Source organism: Pelodiscus sinensis, unplaced genomic scaffold (assembly GCF_049634645.1).
Source record: "Pelodiscus sinensis isolate JC-2024 unplaced genomic scaffold, ASM4963464v1 ctg200, whole genome shotgun sequence".
In the NCBI taxonomy this organism is placed as follows: Eukaryota; Metazoa; Chordata; order Testudines; family Trionychidae; genus Pelodiscus; species Pelodiscus sinensis.
Window position 1 is genome coordinate 17,325 of NW_027465904.1, and position 17,800 is coordinate 35,124.

At 69.9% G+C, this 17,800-nt stretch overlaps 1 protein-coding gene across 1 annotated transcript in view; it reads left to right on the forward strand.

Moving 5' to 3' along the window:
* Window positions 1–17,800, forward strand: part of LOC102446201 (SCO-spondin-like) — a gene marked incomplete at its 5' end in the record, with an annotated part of 121,166 nt that overhangs the window by 17,318 nt on the left and 86,048 nt on the right. The window contains 4 exon segments of the mRNA XM_075916335.1: window positions 3,412–3,648; window positions 5,336–5,458; window positions 13,477–13,568; window positions 16,533–16,770. Of these exon segments, the coding sequence (XP_075772450.1) occupies window positions 3,412–3,648; window positions 5,336–5,458; window positions 13,477–13,568; window positions 16,533–16,770 (690 nt within the window).

Below are 17,800 nucleotides of genomic sequence, written 5' to 3' on the forward strand. Positions count from 1 at the left end.
CACCGCTGTTCCCACAGCGCCCCCCGGCTCCACAGCCCCTCCCCACAGCGCCCCTGTTCCCACAGCGCCCCACAGCCCCTCCCCACAGCGCCCCTGTTCCCCTCGCACCCCTGTTCCCACAGCGCCCCCCGACCCCACAGCCCCTCCCCACAGCACCCCTGTTCCCCTCACACCCCTGTTCCCACAGCGCCCCTGTTCCCCTCGCACCCCTGTTCCCACAGCGCCCCCCAGTCCCACAACCCCTCCCCACAGTGCCCCTGTTCCCCTTGCACCCCTGTTCCCACAGCGCCCCCCGGTCCCACAGCCCCTCCCCACAGCACCCCTGTTCCCCTCGCACCCCTGTTCCCACAGCGCCCCCCAGTCCCACAACCCCTCCCCACAGTGCCCCTGTTCCCCTTGCACCCCTGTTCCCACAGCGCCCCCCGGTCCCACAGCCCCTCCCCACAGCACCCCTGTTCCCCTCGCACCCCTGTTCCCACAGCGCCCCCCGGTCCCACAGCCTCTCCCCACAGCGCCCCTGTTCCCCTCGCACCCATGTTCCCACAGCGCCCCCCAGTCCCACAGCCCCTCCCCACAGCGCCCCTGTTCCCCTCGCACCCCTGTTCCCACAGAGCCCCCGGCCCCACAGCCCCTCCCCACAGTGTCCCCAGTTCCCACAGCCCCTCCCCACAGCACCCTTGTTCCCCTCGCACCTCTGTTCCCACAGAGCCCCCGGCCCCACAGCCCCTCCCCACAGCGCCCCCAGTTCCCGCAGCCCCTCCCCCTCCCCACAGCGCCCCCCATTCCCACAGTCCCCCTGTTCCCACAGAGCCCCCCGGTCCCACAGCCCCTCCCCACAGCGCCCCCAGTTCCCACAGCCCCTCTCCCTCCCCACAGCGCCCCCCATTCCCACAGTCCCCCTGTTCCCAGAGAGCCCCCCATTCCCACAGCCCCTCCCCACAGCGCCCCCAGTTCCCACAGCCCCTCCCCCTCCCCACAGCGCCCCCCATTCCCACAGTCCCCCTGTTCCCACAGAGCCCCCCCCAGTCCCACAGCCCCTCTCCACAGAGCCCACCAGTCCCACTGCGCCCCCAGTTCCCTCTCCCTGTCCACGAGGAGTACAGATAGTTCAGCATAGGAAGCCTAATCCGAACACCTAGTCCGTGCCGCGTGTAGCCGCGTGTAGCCGCGGGCACGGAGTCCGAACTAACGGGGATTTAAAAATGGCGGCGCCCGGCAACATGCAAATGAAGCCTGGGAAATTCAAATCCCGGGCTTGTTTTGCAACCTCGAATGCCGACGTTAACCCCCCTAGTTCGACCTGGGGGGCTAGTGTAGACAGACCCTGGATCGTACCCACAGGCGCACGCTGGGCCCGTCCTTTAGCACCTGAAGGTTTATTAAGAGAAGAGAGCAAAGGCGGCGAGTGAGGCTGCTCAGGGGAACACGTCCCAGCGCCAGTCACTAAGGTCTTGCTGCCGGCTCTAGCGGGGATGTTCCCAAGGGCCAGCGTAGCCGTCTCCGGTTCCATCCTGTGCCGGGACGGGTCGGCCTCCTCCCCGGCTCTGTCCCTCGCACGGCTGCATCCGGGATCAGCAGCAAGACTGGAGACACGATGGAGACGCCCCCTGGCACTTTATGTCCATCCCGGCGTCTCCCAGGCTGGAGCAGCCACGGGGCACCGGCCAGTTTCCAGACGCCTCCCTCGGTGCGTCGGCCTCGCTGAGAGCCAGCGTCCCCGCGGCCGTGCTAGTGAGCACAGTCACTGACCGAGCCTTCCTCAGGCCAGGCCCCTGCTGCGTTAGGCAGAGCTCTCCCAGCCGGGGCGGCCCGGCCATACAGGCGAACTGGGCAGTTCCCTAGGGCGCCAAGTTCAATGGGGCGCCAAATGGTGGCGCAATAGCATTGAGGGCTTGGGGGGGGCGCTGATTGCCTGGTTTGCCTAGGGCGCCACTGGCTGGCAGCTCGTCTAGGGCCGCCCTGCTCCCAGCACCAGCCCAGAGCCGCTATCGTAGCCCCCCACAGACCTCACACAGGCACACGAGGGGCACACGCAGAATCAGTGGGACACGAGCTTTCATTGGACACCTCACATGGCCCCCTTTGGAAAGACTTTGCCCCCCCCCCCCCCGTGGGCACAGCAGTGATCTGGCTGCTCACTATGAAATCCAATAATGTGACAACCTCCTGTTCCCACAGCCCCACCCCTTCCCACAGCGCCCCCTGCTGGGAGCTCTGGGTACAGCTCTCACCCCTCCCCACAGCTCCACCCCTTCCCACAGCGCCCCCTGCTGGGAGCTCTGGGAACAGCTCTCACCCCTCCCCACAGCTCCACCCCTTCCCACAGCGCCCCCTGCTGGGAGCTCTGGGTACAGCTCTCACCCCTCCCCACAGCCCCACCCCTTCCCACAGCGCCCCCTGCTGGGAGCTCTGGGTACAGCTCTCACCCCTCCCCACAGCCCCACCCCTTCCCACAGCGCCCCCTGCTGGGAGCTCTGGGTACAGCTCTCACCCCTCCCCACAGCCCCACCCCTTCCCACAGCGCCCCCTGCTGGGAGCTCTGGGTACAGCTCTCACCCCTCCCCACAGCCCCACCCCTTCCCACAGCGCCCCCTGCTGAGAGCTCTGGGTACAGCTCTCACCCCTCCCCACAGCTCCACCCCTTCCCACAGCGCCCCCTGCTGGGAGCTCTGGGTACAGCTCACACCTCTCCCCACAGCTCCACCCCTTCCCACAGCGCCCCCTGCTGGGAGCACTGGGAACAGCTCACACCCCGCCCCACAGTCCCGCCTCCCCACAGCGCCCCCTGCTGGGAGCTCTGGGAACAGCTCTCACCCCTCCCCACAGCCCCACCCCTTCCCACAGCGCCCCCTGCTGGGAGCTCTGGGAACAGCTCTCACCCCTCCCCACAGCTCCACCCCTTCCCACAGCGCCCCCTGCTGGGAGCTCTGGGTACAGCTCTCACCCCTCCCCACAGCCCCACCCCTTCCCACAGCGCCTCCTGCTGGGAGCTCTGGGTACAGCTCACACCCCTCCCCACAGCCCCACCCCTTCCCACAGCGCCCCCTGCTGGGAGCTCTGGGTACAGCTCTCACCCCTCCCCACAGCCCCACCCCTTCCCACAGCGCCTCCTGCTGGGAGCTCTGGGTACAGCTCACACCCCTCCCCACAGCCCCACCCCTTCCCACAGCGCCCCCTGCTGGGAGCTCTGGGTACAGCTCTCACTCCTCCCCACAGCCCCACCCCTTCCCACAGCCCTACCCCTTCCCACAGCGCCCCCTGCTGGGAGCTCTGGGTACAGCTCTCACCCCGCCCCACAGTCCCTCCTCCCCACAGCGCCCCCTGCTGGGATTGGGGTGTGGGAGCTGTAGTGCCCAGGGGCTGTCCCCGGGGTCCCCACAGGCGCCTGAGGGCTCGGTCTGCCCCCTGCAGCGCCCCCATGTGGCCGCTACGAGTTCCAGTGCAGCAGCGGGGAGTGTGCGCCGCGGGGCTGGGTGTGCGACGACGAGGCCGACTGCCTGGACGCCAGCGACGAGCTGAACTGCAACCGCACCTGCGGCCTGGGCCAGCACCCGTGTGCCGGGAGCACCGAGTGCGTCCCCTACGCCCACCTGTGCGACGGCGTCCCGCACTGCCGCGACCTGTCGGACGAGAGCGCCGACCTGTGCGGTGAGACCCCGCCCCCGCGCCCCTCCCCCTCCCGCCGCGACCTGTCGGACGAGAGCGCCGACCTGTGCGGTGAGACCCCGCCCCCGCGCCCCTCCCCCTCCCGCCGCGACCTGTCGGACGAGAGCGCCGACCTGTGCGGTGAGACCCCGCCCCCGCGCCCCTCCCCCTCCCGCCGCGACCTGTCGGACGAGAGCGCCGACCTGTGCGGTGAGACCCCGCCCCCGCACCCCTCCCCCCGCGGCACCCCTCCCCCTCCTGCCGCGACCTGTCGGACGAGAGCGCCGACCTGTGCGGTGAGACCCCGCCCCCGCACCCCTCCCCCTCCCGCCGCGACCTGTCGGACGAGAGCGCCGACCTGTGCGGTGAGACCCCGCCCCCGCACCCCTCCCCCCGCGGCACCCCTCCCCCTCCTGCCGCGACCTGTCGGACGAGAGCGCCGACCTGTGCGGTGAGACCCTGCCCCCGCGCCCCTCCCCCTCCCGCCGCGACCTGTCGGACGAGAGCGCCGACCTGTGCGGTGAGACCCTGCCCCCGCGCCCCTCCCCCTCCCGCCGCGACCTGTCGGACGAGAGCGCCGACCTGTGCGGTGAGATCCTGCCCCCGCGCCCCTCCCCCTGCGGCACCCCTCCCCCTCCCGCCGCGACCTGTCGGACGAGAGCGCCGACCTGTGCGGTGAGACCCCGCCCCCGCGCCCCTCCCCCTCCCGCCGCGACCTGTCGGACGAGAGCGCCGACCTGTGCGGTGAGACCCCGCCCCCGCGCCCCTCCCCCTCCCGCCGCGACCTGTCGGACGAGAGCGCCGACCTGTGCGGTGAGACCCCGCCCCCGCGCCCCTCCCCCTCCCGCCGCGACCTGTCGGACGAGAGCGCCGACCTGTGCGGTGAGACCCTGCCCCCGCGCCCCTCCCCCTCCCGCCGCGACCTGTCGGACGAGAGCGCCGACCTGTGCGGTGAGACCCTGCCCCCGCGCCCCTCCCCCCGCGGCACCCCTCCCCCTCCCGCCACGACCTGTCGGATGAGAGCGCCGACCTGTGCGGTGAGACCCCGCCCCCACGCCCCTCCCCCTCCCGCCGCGACCTGTCGGACGAGAGCGCCGACCTGTGCGGTGAGACCCCGCCCCCGCGCCCCTCCCCCTCCCGCCGCGACCTGTCGGACGAGAGCGCCGACCTGTGCGGTGAGACCCCGCCCCCGCGCCCCTCCCCCTCCCGCCGCAACCTGTCGGACGAGAGCGCCGACCTGTGCGGTGAGACCCCGCCCCCGCGCCCCTCCCCCCGCAGCACCCCTCCCCCTCCCGCGCACCGCCGCGACCTCTCCACCGTGAGCACGGATGTCTGCGGTGAGACTCCGCCCACCATCCGTGCCCCCTCCTGCCGCCCCCCGGCCGCCCCTCCCCCCCTCCCGCCGCACCGCCGTGACCTCTCCGACCAGAGTGCCGACCTGTGCGGTGAGACCCCGCTCTCGGCCTCCCCTCGCTGCCCCGGCGTCCTCTCGCCCCCCAGCGTTTCCTCCCCCCCCTTGCTCCTCGCTTTCCCACCCTCCCCGGAGCCTAGACTGTGGCCCCCTGTTCCCCCGGCCCCCCGAAGGGTGCTCTGCAGGCCTGCCTGGCCCACGTAGGGGCAGCCCCCGCCTGGCCCCTCGCCTAGCCAGCAAGGTCCTGCCCCGCACCTGACGCCCCTTCCTGCCCCGCAGGCTCCACCGAGATCCCGCCCTGCCCGGGGCTCTTCGTGTGCAACAACCGCATGTGCGTCAACGCCTCGCGGGTGTGCGACGGCGCGCTGGACTGCCCCCAGGGCGAGGACGAGCTGGCCTGTGGTGAGCCGGGGCCGGGCCCAGGGCCCACAGGGCAACGTGGGTCACAGCTGGCACTGCGGGGCGGTGTGACGGCGCGGTGGGGGTCCCCCGTCTCCTGCACCTCGAAATGGCACAAACAGACTCCACCAGCCAGTGGAATTGAGGGTGGTTTATTGCTCCTCCAGCACAGCGCAGCACAGATGTAATCTGGTTCCAGGAACTGGGGCTAAGAGGCCTCAGTGCCCCCCTTGAGAAGGGGGGATCCCAGCCCCCTCCCCAGTTCCTGCTCCCCTGCTTTCCAGCCAGGAACTCACTCACTCTCCTCCAGCCCTGCCCCCCAGCCAGGGCAGCATCCCCCTTCCTTTGTCCCTCTCCATGGGGGTCAGCTGGCCAAACCAGTTGGGATCCCCTCTTTGCATAGTGACTCATCGCTTGTCTGCTCGGTGGTGCCACAGGCAGCAGCCAGAGAGTTAGCAGGTTCCCCCCACTACGGCACAGGCGGACACCTGGTGTCACAGGGTGTGGGGTCCCCGACCCTACGCCAGGCGGGACTCTCCGGCGGCAGGTAGAAGAGAAGGGTTATTGGGTCCCAGGGACCCAGCGTCGCTCACTTGTTGTGACGGGGACCAGGAGCATCCAGCGCGGTCTGCTTTGGGAGGGGGGGGGTGACGTAGTGGGGGGGGGTCTGCTCTGTGCCCGGGTCCCCTGCGCTGGGCTGTGCGATTCCCACGGACTCACTGGGCCGGGGGGGGGGGGGGTCTGCTCTGTACCCGGGTCCCCCTGCGCTGGGCTGTGCGATTCCCACAGACTCCCCCACATGGGGATTGGCCCAGACACCCCGTCCCAGCCTGGGCAGGGAACAAGGCTCTTCCCGGGGGAGACAAAGGGGGGAGGGGACGGCCCCTGGCTGGGGGCAGGTCTGGGATCTGAGAGTATGGGAGGGTTCAGGGACCTGTGAACCCCTCCCCCCAAGGGGTCTGAGGCTCTGCCTTGGCTCCGGCGGCAACATGGAGCCTGCACTGCTGGATCTCGGAGCAGCGATAAACCTTCTACTCGACGGCCGGGCGGAGAGTCACATCCGGCTGCAGATGGGGCGCAGGATCGGGGCCCCCGATGCGCCGTCACAGGGGGCCCAGAGCCCCAGCGCCTCCTCTCCCCCAGCCAGCCGAACACTAACCCCCGCCCGCCGCAACTGGTCCAGCCCCCAGGCCGCCCTACCCCGGATTTGCTGAAAATGCCCGTGTGACGGCGCGTTGGGGTCCCCCGTCTCCTGCACCCCGAAATGGCACAAACAGACTGCACCAGCCAGTGGAATTGAGGGTGGTTTATTGCTCCTCCAGCACAGCGCAGCACAGATGTAATCTGGTTACAGGAACTGGGCTAGGATGCCTCAGGCCCCCTTGAGATGGGGGAGACTGGGCCCCTAAAACTCCAGCTCCTCTCCCTAGGCTGTCTCCTCCATCCTCACAGACAGCCACCAACCAACTAACTAAATTCCCTTGCAGCCCTGCCCCCCCCAGCCAGGGCAGCATCCACCTTCCTTTGTTCCTCTCCATGGGGGGTGTCTGGCCACTGGTTCAACCAGTTTGGCCTCACCTCTGCCTAGCGAGATTTTCCCTGCTGGGTCTTGCTCCAGACAGCAGGGGTCACCACAGCCCAGCAAGTACCCCCACTACGTCACAGTTCTCCCCCCTCCGAGAGCGAACTGAGCAGGGTCACTCCGCTCGTGACCTAGGGAAGTTCGGGTCCTCTGCGTGGGAACCCGCCCTGGGGCCATGGGTGCTCCCCTTGACTCAGGCCGGCCGTGGCAAGGCCCCACATGAGCTGGCTTCCCTCTGTCCACTCGCCGCCCCGCTCCAGGGCGACTGGCACAGGCCTGTCCTCGGGGGTCACACCCACCCTTCCGCTGGCCTTGATCTCTGGCCAGGGTCTCTCGGGCCGGGGCCATGAGCCCACTGAGCCTTCTCTGGACAGCCAGGGCGGCTTCCACCCCCGAAGCTCCATCCAGGGAGGTCTTCCCCTCCCATAGCTCTCTCAGCAAGCCCAGAGGGTCCTCTATCTGGGGTAGAGACCCCCAAGCCGCTTTCCTCCTGTCTTGGGCCTTCCCGCCCCTCTGGCAGGAGTCACAGGACCGGCAGTACCGCTGCACGGCTGTAAAGATTCCCGGCCAATAGAAGTGCTGGAGCAGCTTCAGCCGGGTGCTCCGGATCCCCCGGTGGCCCCCAACGGGGACATCGTGGGCCAAATACAGCAGCTTGAGGCGATACTTTCGGGGGACGACCAGCTGCCGCTGGACCCCCCATGCCCTCGCCTTCCTGGGGGGGAGCCACTCACGGAACAGGAGCCCACGCTCCCGCAGGAATCTCTCCTGGCCACCTCTCCCCCGGGGCTGAGCTGCATGGAGGCCAGCCTGGTCCCTCAGCCTCTGCAAGGAGGGGTCTGCCTGCACCTCAGCCTGGAATTCAGCTGCTGAGGCAGGGATCGGGACCTGTCCCCCACCTCTGCCTAGGTCCGGAGTCCCAGCCTGGCTGGACCCCGTGTCCACTGGGATGGGACCCTGAGGATGCTGCCAGGAGTCCTTCCCTGGACCCACGTTGTCAGCCCCCCGCTGGCTCTGGCTCCGGGTAGTGACTAGAGCCCGCTGGGATTCATGGGGCCACTCCTCTAGGTCATTCCCCATCAGCACCTCGGTGGGCAAGTGCGGGTGCACCCCCACTTCCTTGAGGCCTTCCTTTGCCCCCCATTTCAGATGCACCCGGGCTACAGGCACCTTAAACGGGGACCCATCTATGCCCTTCAGGGTCAGCTGGGTGTGGGGTAGTATCCGCTCTGGGGCCACTATGTCGGATCGGGCCAGAGTCACCTCCGCCCCCGTGTCCCAGAAGCCCGTCACCTTCCTACCATCCACCTCCAGGGGTATGAGGCACTCGCTCCGCAGGGGCCGCCCTGCCCCCACCCGGTGCACGGAGAAATCCGCCTCCTGAGAATCAGACCTCCCAGGGGAGGTGCACTGAGCATCCTTCCCCTCTCTCTGAGCTGAGGTTTGCCTGCCAGCCCCTGCCTCTGGGGCAGCCTGCCCTTCCTCCCGCCCCAGCCAGTTAACCCTGGAAAGTCCCCGGTCCTGGGACCTGGTGCACTGAGCCCTCTTGTGGCCTTTTTGCCCACAGCGATGGCAAGTTAGGCTTTGGGCTGTCTCTGTCCAGGCCCTGGCTGGTTCTCTGGGGCGCAGACGACCTGTTCCTTGGTCTCGCCCCGTAGTTGACTCCCTCCGTCGCTCAGCCGAGATCCGGTCTCTGCGCAGTTCCCTTTCTCTCCGGGACTCCCGTTCACACCCAGACCGGCTCTCCGTGAACTCGTCCGCCAGTCTCCCGGCCTCCTGGGGGTTCTCTGGTCTCCGGTCCTTGAGCCACAGCCTCAGTTTGGGTGGGCACGCTTCATAGAACTGCTCCATCATGACCAGCTTGAGCAGCTCCTCTGCGGTCTGGGCTCCGACTCCAGACACCCACTTGCGGCAGTATTGCGCCAGGCGGGAGGCCAGGTCCACATAGGTCTCCCGTGGCCCTTTCTGTACCCCCCGGAACTTCTTCCTGTACATCTCGGGGGTCAGCCCAAACTTGTGCAGCAGGGCCTCCTTGACTCGGTTGTAATCCCCTGGCTGTAGGTCCTCCAGCTGACTGAGCACTCCGGCCGCCTCCTGGTTCAGTGCGGGGATGAGCTCCTGCAGCCAGTCAGCTGGGGGGACCCGTTGCAGTCCACAGGCCCTCTCAAAGGCACTGAGGAACCCGTCTATGTCGCCCACGTCCTTCAGTTGGGCCACCACGAGCCTCTCCAAGCGTCTGGCAGTCCTGGGACCCTGGGGCCCATCCGCACTTGGCGCAGCCGGTGCCCCGCCGGTTCTCCTCTCTGCCATGGCCAGCTCATGCTGTCGCTGCCTCTCTCGATCTTGGCGCTCCCTCTCTCGATCTTGGCGCTCCCTCTCTCGGTCCTGGCGCTCCTTCTCTTGGTCCAGTACTTCCAATTCCTTCATCCGCAGCTGGATCTCCAGCCGCCGCAGCTCCGCTGGGCTGGCCCCTGCCCTAGATGGGCTACGGCTTGCAGGCCTCCCGGGAGACGCTGTCTCATCTCTCCGGTGGGTTCCAGCGCTCCTCCCCCTCTCTGAGCCTGACACACTCTCAGGGGGGTCTGGCTGCTTCCCCTGGGGACAAGATCCTGGCCCTGTGGCTGGTCATTCTCTTCCAGCTGGGCAATCAGCTGGGCCTTGGTTGCTTTCCGCACAGGCAAGCCCCTCTCTCTGCACAGCCCCACCAGCTCTGCCTTCAAGAGTCGGGCGTAGGCCATCTGCCCGCTGGGCCCCTCGGTGCAGACTCACCAGTCTAGTGCTGCAGCGCCCCACGATTCCCTGGAACCGCTTCGCTCTGTCTCCAGCACGCCTGGCTCTAGGGCTCTTGCTTCTACTGTGCCTTGTCGCTCGCCGCTGGAAGTTCCATCCACGGGGTGCAGTGCATCCCACTCCTGACACCAGTGTGACGGCGCGTTGGGGGTCCCCCGTCTCCTGCACCCCGAAATGGCACAAACAGACCGCACCAGCCAGTGGAATTGAGGGTGGTTTATTGCTCCTCCAGCACAGCGCAGCACAGATGTAATCTGGTCACAGGAACTGGGCTAGGATGCCTCAGGCCCCCTTGAGATGGGGGAGACTGGGCCCCTAAAACTCCAGCCCCTTCTCCTAGGCACCTCGCCCTCGGGAATCGCCGGAGAACGCAAACTCTCCGCGCGCTCGGCTCAGTTCCTGCTGCCCGTTTGCTCGGCAGCCTCAGGGGAGGAGCACTAGGAGTCCAAAGGCGGTTCTCTGCGCACAGGCAGCCGGGCTCCACCATACCGCGCACTCGCCACGGTGGTGGGCCGAGGCGCCCTGGGAGCAGCCGAGAGGAGACGGCGATCCGTCCCAGTCGGTCCTGGGCCTTCACCCTGGTCTCAGGAACGGCAGGCTGCTTACGGCCAGCAGGGCCGGCCCGAGCCCTTTTGGCGCCCTGGGTCTGGGTGTGCAGTGCCGCTCCCGGGTGCAGGGTGCATGCACGGGCCCGCCCCCCCCAGGGTGCACGTGCATGCGCTGCGCTGGCCAGCCCGTGCCTGGCCCTGGGGGCAAGGGCATTGCTGTCCGGCGCCGCGGGAGCTGGGCACGCGGCTCCTGATGGCAGCTGTAAGGGACGCCGCGTGCCCCTTACAGCTGCCATCAGGCTCCCCCCATGGATTGGCGCCCTGGGCAGCTACCCGGCTCGCCCCTCCGCCGTCCGTCGGACCAGGCAGCTGAAGGAACCGAACCAAGTGAGGGGAGAGGGAGCAGAACCCGATCTCATCCGGGCTCCTGTTTATAAAGGTCCCATGGCGGGAAAACCGCGGGAGCGTCTCTAGTGCACAACATGGTGCCGGGTGCAAACAAACCAGTGCAGTGAGCAGAGCCTCGCACTGTGTGCAGCACCGTGGTGCAGTGTGCAGAGCCTCGCTCTGTGTGCAGCCCCGTGGTGCAGTGTGCAGAGCCACGTGCCGTGTGCAGAGCCTCGCGCTGTGAGCAGCACCGTGGTGCAGTGTGCAGAGCCACGTGCCGTGTGCAGAGCCTCGCGCTGTGTGCAGCACCGTGGTGCAGTGTGCACACAGTGCGAGGCTCTGCACACTGCACCACGGGGCTGCACACAGCGCCAGGCTCTGCGCACAGCACATGGCTCTGCACACTGCACCACGGGGCTGCACACAGTGCGAGGCTCTGCACACTGCACCACGGGGCTGCACACAGCGCCAGGCTCTGCACACGGCACGTGGCTCTGCACACTGCACCACGGGGCTGCACACAGCGCCAGGCTCTGCACACGGCACGTGGCTCTGCACACTGCACCACGGGGCTGCACACAGCGCCAGGCTCTGCGCACGGCACGTGGCTCTGCACACTGCACCACGGGGCTGCACACAGCGCGAGGCTCGTGCAGAGCCACGTGCCATGTGCAGAGGTTAGCGCTTTGGTGGCAAAAGTCTCTCTGCTCCTTTGGGTTCTGTCGGGGACTTTAACCCGGCCGGCCTCCGCTCGTTGTCTGACCGCAAAGACAGGCAACACCAGCAAGATCCAATCACAAGCTCTTTATTGAACAGTGCGCACGACAATAGAGAGCGGCCCGTCTCCCAAGGGAACCAGCCCCGGTTTCAGTAACAAGTCAGATTATATAGGCAGGTCCGTCGCGTGATAAAGCATTTGCTTAAGCATCTCAGCCCCCTTAATGAGTTAGAAGCTTCGAGTGTTAATGCGCCTACTTCACGGCCTTAAGCAATTCGTAACGCGGCAACAGCTTTCGTATGAGCCCAGAAGGCAAGTACCAAAGACCAAGGAGACAGGGAGTTAAACAGCAGAGGCAGAGCCGGTTCGTTAAGACCAGGGTGAGAACGGAACCAGGGCGTTACCGTGTCAGTTCTCACACTGGCTGTTCCCGTCGCAGGCGCAGCCTTTCACTTGCTTTAGTTTGCAGCTTAAGCAAGTACGTAGGGATCGCCCCTCGCTAGAGCCGTGTCTCCAGCTCTGCTCAGGGCCTACCCAGAAACCTTTGCTAAGCTCTTTCCTTGACCTCTCTTAACATAACTGCACTGGGCCCAGTTCTCTAGGGCCTAACAGTCCCGTGGTGAATGGCCCTCAGCCCACGGACTCCATTTTGGATTCTAATGTCCTGATAATGGTACGGTCCCAGATCTTGATTTCTGATGACCAGGTGTGAGGGCACGTTGGGGTCCCCCGTCTCCTGCACCCCCGGAATGGCCCAGACAGACTCCCCCAGCCAGTAGAACAGGGGAGTTTGTTGCTCCTCCAGGATACAGCCCAGCACAGATGCAATCTGGTTCCAGGGCAGGCCTAGGATGCCTCAGCCCCCTTGAGATGTGGGGGGGTCTGGGCTCCTAAATCCCAGCCTGTTGCCTAGGCTGCTTCCTCCATGATCCCAGGCAGAGACTAACCCCCTCACCTCCAGCCAGGGCGGCATCCCCCTTCCTTTGTCTCTCTCCCTGGGGGTGGCTGGTCAGACAGGTTTGGAGCCCCCTTTGCATAATGACTCACCCCCTGCCCTGCTGGGCCGTGCTGCAGACAGCAGAGGTCGCCCACAGCCCCAGCGAGGTCCCCCCCCACGTCACACCAGGCAACAGCCCCCTGGTCCCCAGTCGGGCCGCGCCGGCGGCTCCTGCTCCCCGGCACACGTCTGCGCTACGCTGGGTCCCTGGGGCCCGATGACCCTTCTCTTCTACCTGCCGCCGGAGAGTCCCCTCTGGCTGCAGCTGGGGGGCAGGGCCTGGTGGCTCCCTGTAGTCTGTGACATGGGGTTGTGGCTTTGAAAGTCGGGGGGAGTGCGTAGAGGGCCATGGCTGTGATAGGCACAGGCGGAGCGGGTGGGGGTCGCGATGGGCACAGGCGGAGCGGGCGGGGGTAGCGATGGGCACAGACAGAGCGGGCGGGGGTCGTGATGGGCACAGGCGGAGCGGGCGGGGGCTGTGATGGGCACAGGCGGAGCGGGGGGGTCGTGATGGGCACAGGCGGAGCGGGCGGGGGCTGTGATGGGCACAGGCGGAGCGGGCGGGGGCTGTGATGGGCACAGGCGGAGCGGGGGGGTCGTGATGGGCATAGGCGGAGCGGGGGGGTCGTGGTGGGCACAGGCGGAGCGGGGAGGTCGTGATGGGCACAGGCGGAGTGGGCGGGGGTAGCGATGGGCACAGGCGGAGGGGGGGGTCGTGATGGGCACAGGCGGAGCGGGGGGGTCGTGATGGGCACAGGCGGAGCGGGCGGGGGTAGCGATGGGCACAGGCGGAGCGGGGGGGTCGTGATGGGCACAGGCGGAGCGGGCGGGGGTAGCGATGGGCACAGGCGGAGCGGGGGGGTCGTGATGGGCACAGGCGGAGCGGGCGGGGGTAGCGATGGGCACAGGCGGAGCGGGGGGGTCGTGATGGGCACAGGGGAACGGGCACAAGGCTGGCAGCCCCCTGGCTTTCTCACTGCCCCCATCTCCCCTCCGCAGAGCCTCCCGTGCCGCCCGGCGAGAGGAACAGGACGGCCGGGCCCTGCGCCGAGTACTCGTGTGCCGAGGGCAAGTGCATCTCCTTCAAGCAGGTACGGCAGGGCTGGGGGGCAGGGGCAGGGCTGGGGGGGGCCGAGGCCCCCCCCACTGCCTGGGACCCCAAGCTTGGAGAGAGCTGCTGGGCCCAGCCCCGTCCCAGCTCACTCTCCTGCCACTGGATGGGTGACCCTGGGGCTGCCCCCCTGCTGATGTGTGGGGAGCAGGAAGGATCTGGGGGGCTGGGCCCTGTGGGCACACACTTCCCGCTTCAGCCTGTGCCCAGGCCTGAGACAGGCACCCCCCAGCCCCTGCGCCGGCCTCAGGGCCCCCTGCCCCAGCCAAGAGTCCTGCCCCGGGATCACTGCCCCTTCTGCCAGCCCCCCACGTCGACGCCTCTCGTCCCTGGTCTTCGGAGAGAGCCCAGCCCTGCCAGAGGCCTTCGCCCGCACCCCCACCCTGCCAGGGGCCCTCGCCCGCACCCCAACCCTGCCAGGGGCCCTCGCCCGCACCCCCACCCTGCCAGGGGCCCTCGCCCGCACCCCAACCCTGCCAGGGGCCCTCGCCCGCACCCCCACCCTGCCAGAGGCCTTCGCCCGCACCCCCACCCTGCCAGGGGCCCTCGCCCGCACCCCAACCCTGCCAGGGGCCCTCGCCCGCACCCCCACCCTGCCAGAGGCCTTCGCCCGCACCCCCACCCTGCCAGGGGCCCTCGCCCGCACCCCAACCCTGCCAGGGGCCCTCGCCCGCACCCCCACCCTGCCAGAGGCCTTCGCCCGCACCCCCACCCTGCCAGGGGCCCTCGCCCGCACCCCAACCCTGCCAGGGGCCCTCGCCCGCACCCCCACCCTGCCAGAGGCCTTCGCCCGCACCCCCACCCTGCCAGGGGCCCTCGCCCGCACCCCAACCCTGCCAGGGGCCCTCGCCCGCACCCCCACCCTGCCAGGGGCCCTCGCCCGCACCCCAGCCCTGCCAGGGGCCCTCGCCCGCACCCCCGCCCTGCCAGGGGCCCTCGCCCGCACCCCAACCCTGCCAGGGGCCCTCGCCCGCACCCCCACCCTGCCAGGGGCCCTCGCCCGCACCCCAGCCCTGCCAGGGGCCCTCGCCCGCACCCCTGCTCTGCCAGGGGCCTTCGCCCGCACCCCAACCCTGCCAGGGGCCCTCGCCCGCACCCCTGCTCTGCCAGACCCCCTCGCCCACACCCCAGCCCTGCCAGGGGCCCTCGCCTGCACCCCAGCCCTGCCAGGGGCCCTCGCCCGCACCCCAACCCTGCCAGGGGCCCTCGCCCGCACCCCTGCACTGCCAGACCCCCTCGCCCACACCCCAACCCTGCCAGGGGCCTTCGCCCGCACCCCTGCTCTGCCAGGGGCCCTCGCCCGCACCCCAACCCTGCCAGGGGCCCTCGCCCGCACCCCAGCCCTGCCAGGGGCCCTCGCCCGCACCCCAACCCTGCCAGGGGCCCTCGCCCGCACCCCTGCTCTGCCAGGGGCCCTCGCCCGCACCCCTGCTCTGCCAGACCCCCTCGCCTGCACCCCAGCCCTGCCAGGGGCCCTCGCCTGCACCCCAACCCTGCCAGGGGCCCTCGCCCGCACCCCAGCCCTGCCAGGGGCCCTCGCCCGCACCCCTGCTCTGCCAGGGGCCTTCGCCCGCACCCCAACCCTGCCAGGGGCCCTCGCCCGCACCCCTGCTCTGCCAGACCCCCTCGCCCACACCCCAGCCCTGCCAGGGGCCCTCGCCCGCACCCCAACCCTGCCAGGGGCCCTCGCCCGCACCCCTGCTCTGCCAGACCCCCTCGCCCACACCCCAACCCTGCCAGGGGCCTTCGCCCGCACCCCTGCTCTGCCAGGGGCCCTCGCCCGCACCCCAACCCTGCCAGGGGCCCTCGCCCGCACCCCAACCCTGCCAGGGGCCCTCGCCCGCACCCCAGCCCTGCCAGGGGCCCTCGCCCGCACCCCAACCCTGCCAGGGGCCCTCGCCCGCACCCCTGCTCTGCCAGGGGCCCTCGCCCGCACCCCTGCTCTGCCAGACCCCCTCGCCTGCACCCCAGCCCTGCCAGGGGCCCTCGCCTGCACCCCAACCCTGCCAGGGGCCCTCGCCCGCACCCCAGCCCTGCCAGGGGCCCTCGCCCGCACCCCTGCTCTGCCAGGGGCCTTCGCCCGCACCCCAACCCTGCCAGGGGCCCTCGCCCGCACCCCAGCCCTGCCAGGGGCCCTCGCCCGCACCCCAACCCTGCCAGGGGCCCTCGCCCACACCCCAACCCTGCCAGGGGCCTTCGCCCGCACCCCTGCTCTGCCAGGGGCCCTCGCCCGCACCCCAACCCTGCCAGGGGCCCTCGCCTGCACCCCAACCCTGCCAGGGGCCCTCGCCCGCACCCCAACCCTGCCAGGGGCCCTCGCCTGCACCCCTGCCCTGATAGGGGCCCTCGCCCGCACCCCTGCTCTGCCAGGGGCCCTCGCCCGCACCCCAACCCTGCCAGGGGCCCTCGCCCGCACCCCAAGCCTGCCAGGGGCCCTCGCCTGCACCCCTGCCCTGATAGGGGCCCTCGCCCGCACCCCTGCTCTGCCAGGGGCCCTCGCCCGCACCCCAACCCTGCCAGGGGCCCTCGCCTGCACCCCAACCCTGCCAGGGGCCCTCGCCCGCACCCCTGCCCTGATAGGGGCCCTCGCCTGCACCCCAACCCTGCCAGGGGCCCTCGCCTGCACCCCAACCCTGCCAGGGGCCCTCGCCCGCACCCCTGCCCTGATAGGGGCCCTCGCCCGCACCCCAACCCTGCCAGGGGCCCTCGCCCGCACCCCAACCCTGCCAGGGGCCCTCGCCCGCACCCCAACCCTGCCAGGGCCCCTCGCCCGCACCCCAACCCTGCCAGGGGCTCTCGCCCGCACCCCTGCTCTGCCAGGGGCCCTCGCCCGCACCCCCGACCTGCCAAGGGCCCCCCAGCCCTTCCATCCACCATTCCCGCACCCAGCCCCTAGCGCCCCCACCCCCTGCCCGTCCCAGCCTGGCGCCGTCTCTGCCCGCAGGTGTGCAACGGGCTGGCGGACTGCGCGGACGGCACCGAGGCCTCGGGCTGGCTGCCCTCGGACGAGCGGGACTGCGGGCTCTGGAGCCCCTGGGCCCCTTGGAGCAGCTGCAGCCGGTCGTGTGGGACAGGCCTGCAGCTCCGCCGGCGGGTCTGCACCCGGCGCGCCACCGACGTCCTGCGGCACTGCCATGGCGAGGAGATGCAGGCACAGCAGTGCTTCACCGCCGCCTGCCCCGGTACGCGGCCGGGGGCCGGACAGGCGGGCGAGGGCAGGCAGGGGCAGATGGACAGACAGGCGAGGGCAGGCAGGGAGCAGATGGACAGACGGGCATGGGGCAGGCAGGGGGCAGCTGGACAGACGGGTGAGGGCAGGCAGGGGCAGATGGACAGACGGGCGAGGGCAGGCAGGGGGCAGATGGACAGATGGGCATGGGGCAGGCAGGGGCAGATGGACAGACGGGCGAGGGCAGGCAGGGGCAGATGGACAGATGGGCGAGGGCAGGCAGGGGGCAGATGGACAGACGGGCGAGGGCAGGCAGGGGCAGATGGACAGATGGGCGAGGGCAGGCAGGGGGCAGCTGGACAGACGGGTGAGGGCAGGCAGGGGGCAGCTGGACAGACGGGCATGGGGCAGGCAGGGAGCAGATGGACAGACGGGCGAGGGCAGGCAGGGGGCAGATGGACAGACGGGCGAGGGCAGGCAGGGGGCAGATGGACAGACGGGCGAGGGCAGGCAGGGGGCAGATGGACAGACGGGCGAGGGCAGGCAGGGGGCAGATGGACAGACGGGCGAGGGCAGGCAGGGGGCAGATGGACAGACGGGCGAGGGCAGGCAGGGGGCAGATGGACAGACGGGCGAGGGCAGGCAGGGGGCAGATGGACAGACGGGCGAGGGCAGGCAGGGGGCAGATGGACAGACGGGCGAGGGCAGGCAGGGGGCAGATGGACAGACGGGCGAGGGCAGGCAGGGGGCAGATGGACAGACGGGCGAGGGCAGGCAGGGGCAGATGGACAGACGGGCGAGGGCAGGCAGGGGGCAGATGGACAGACGGGCGAGGGCAGGCAGGGGGCAGATGGACAGACGGGCATGGGGCAGGCAGGGGGCAGATGGACAGACGGGCGAGGGCAGGCAGGGGGCAGATGGACAGACGGGCGAGGGCAGGCAGGGGGCAGATGGACAGACGGGCATGGGGCAGGCAGGGGGCAGATGGACAGACGGGCGAGGGCAGGCAGGGGGCAGATGGACAGACGGGCGAGGGCAGGCAG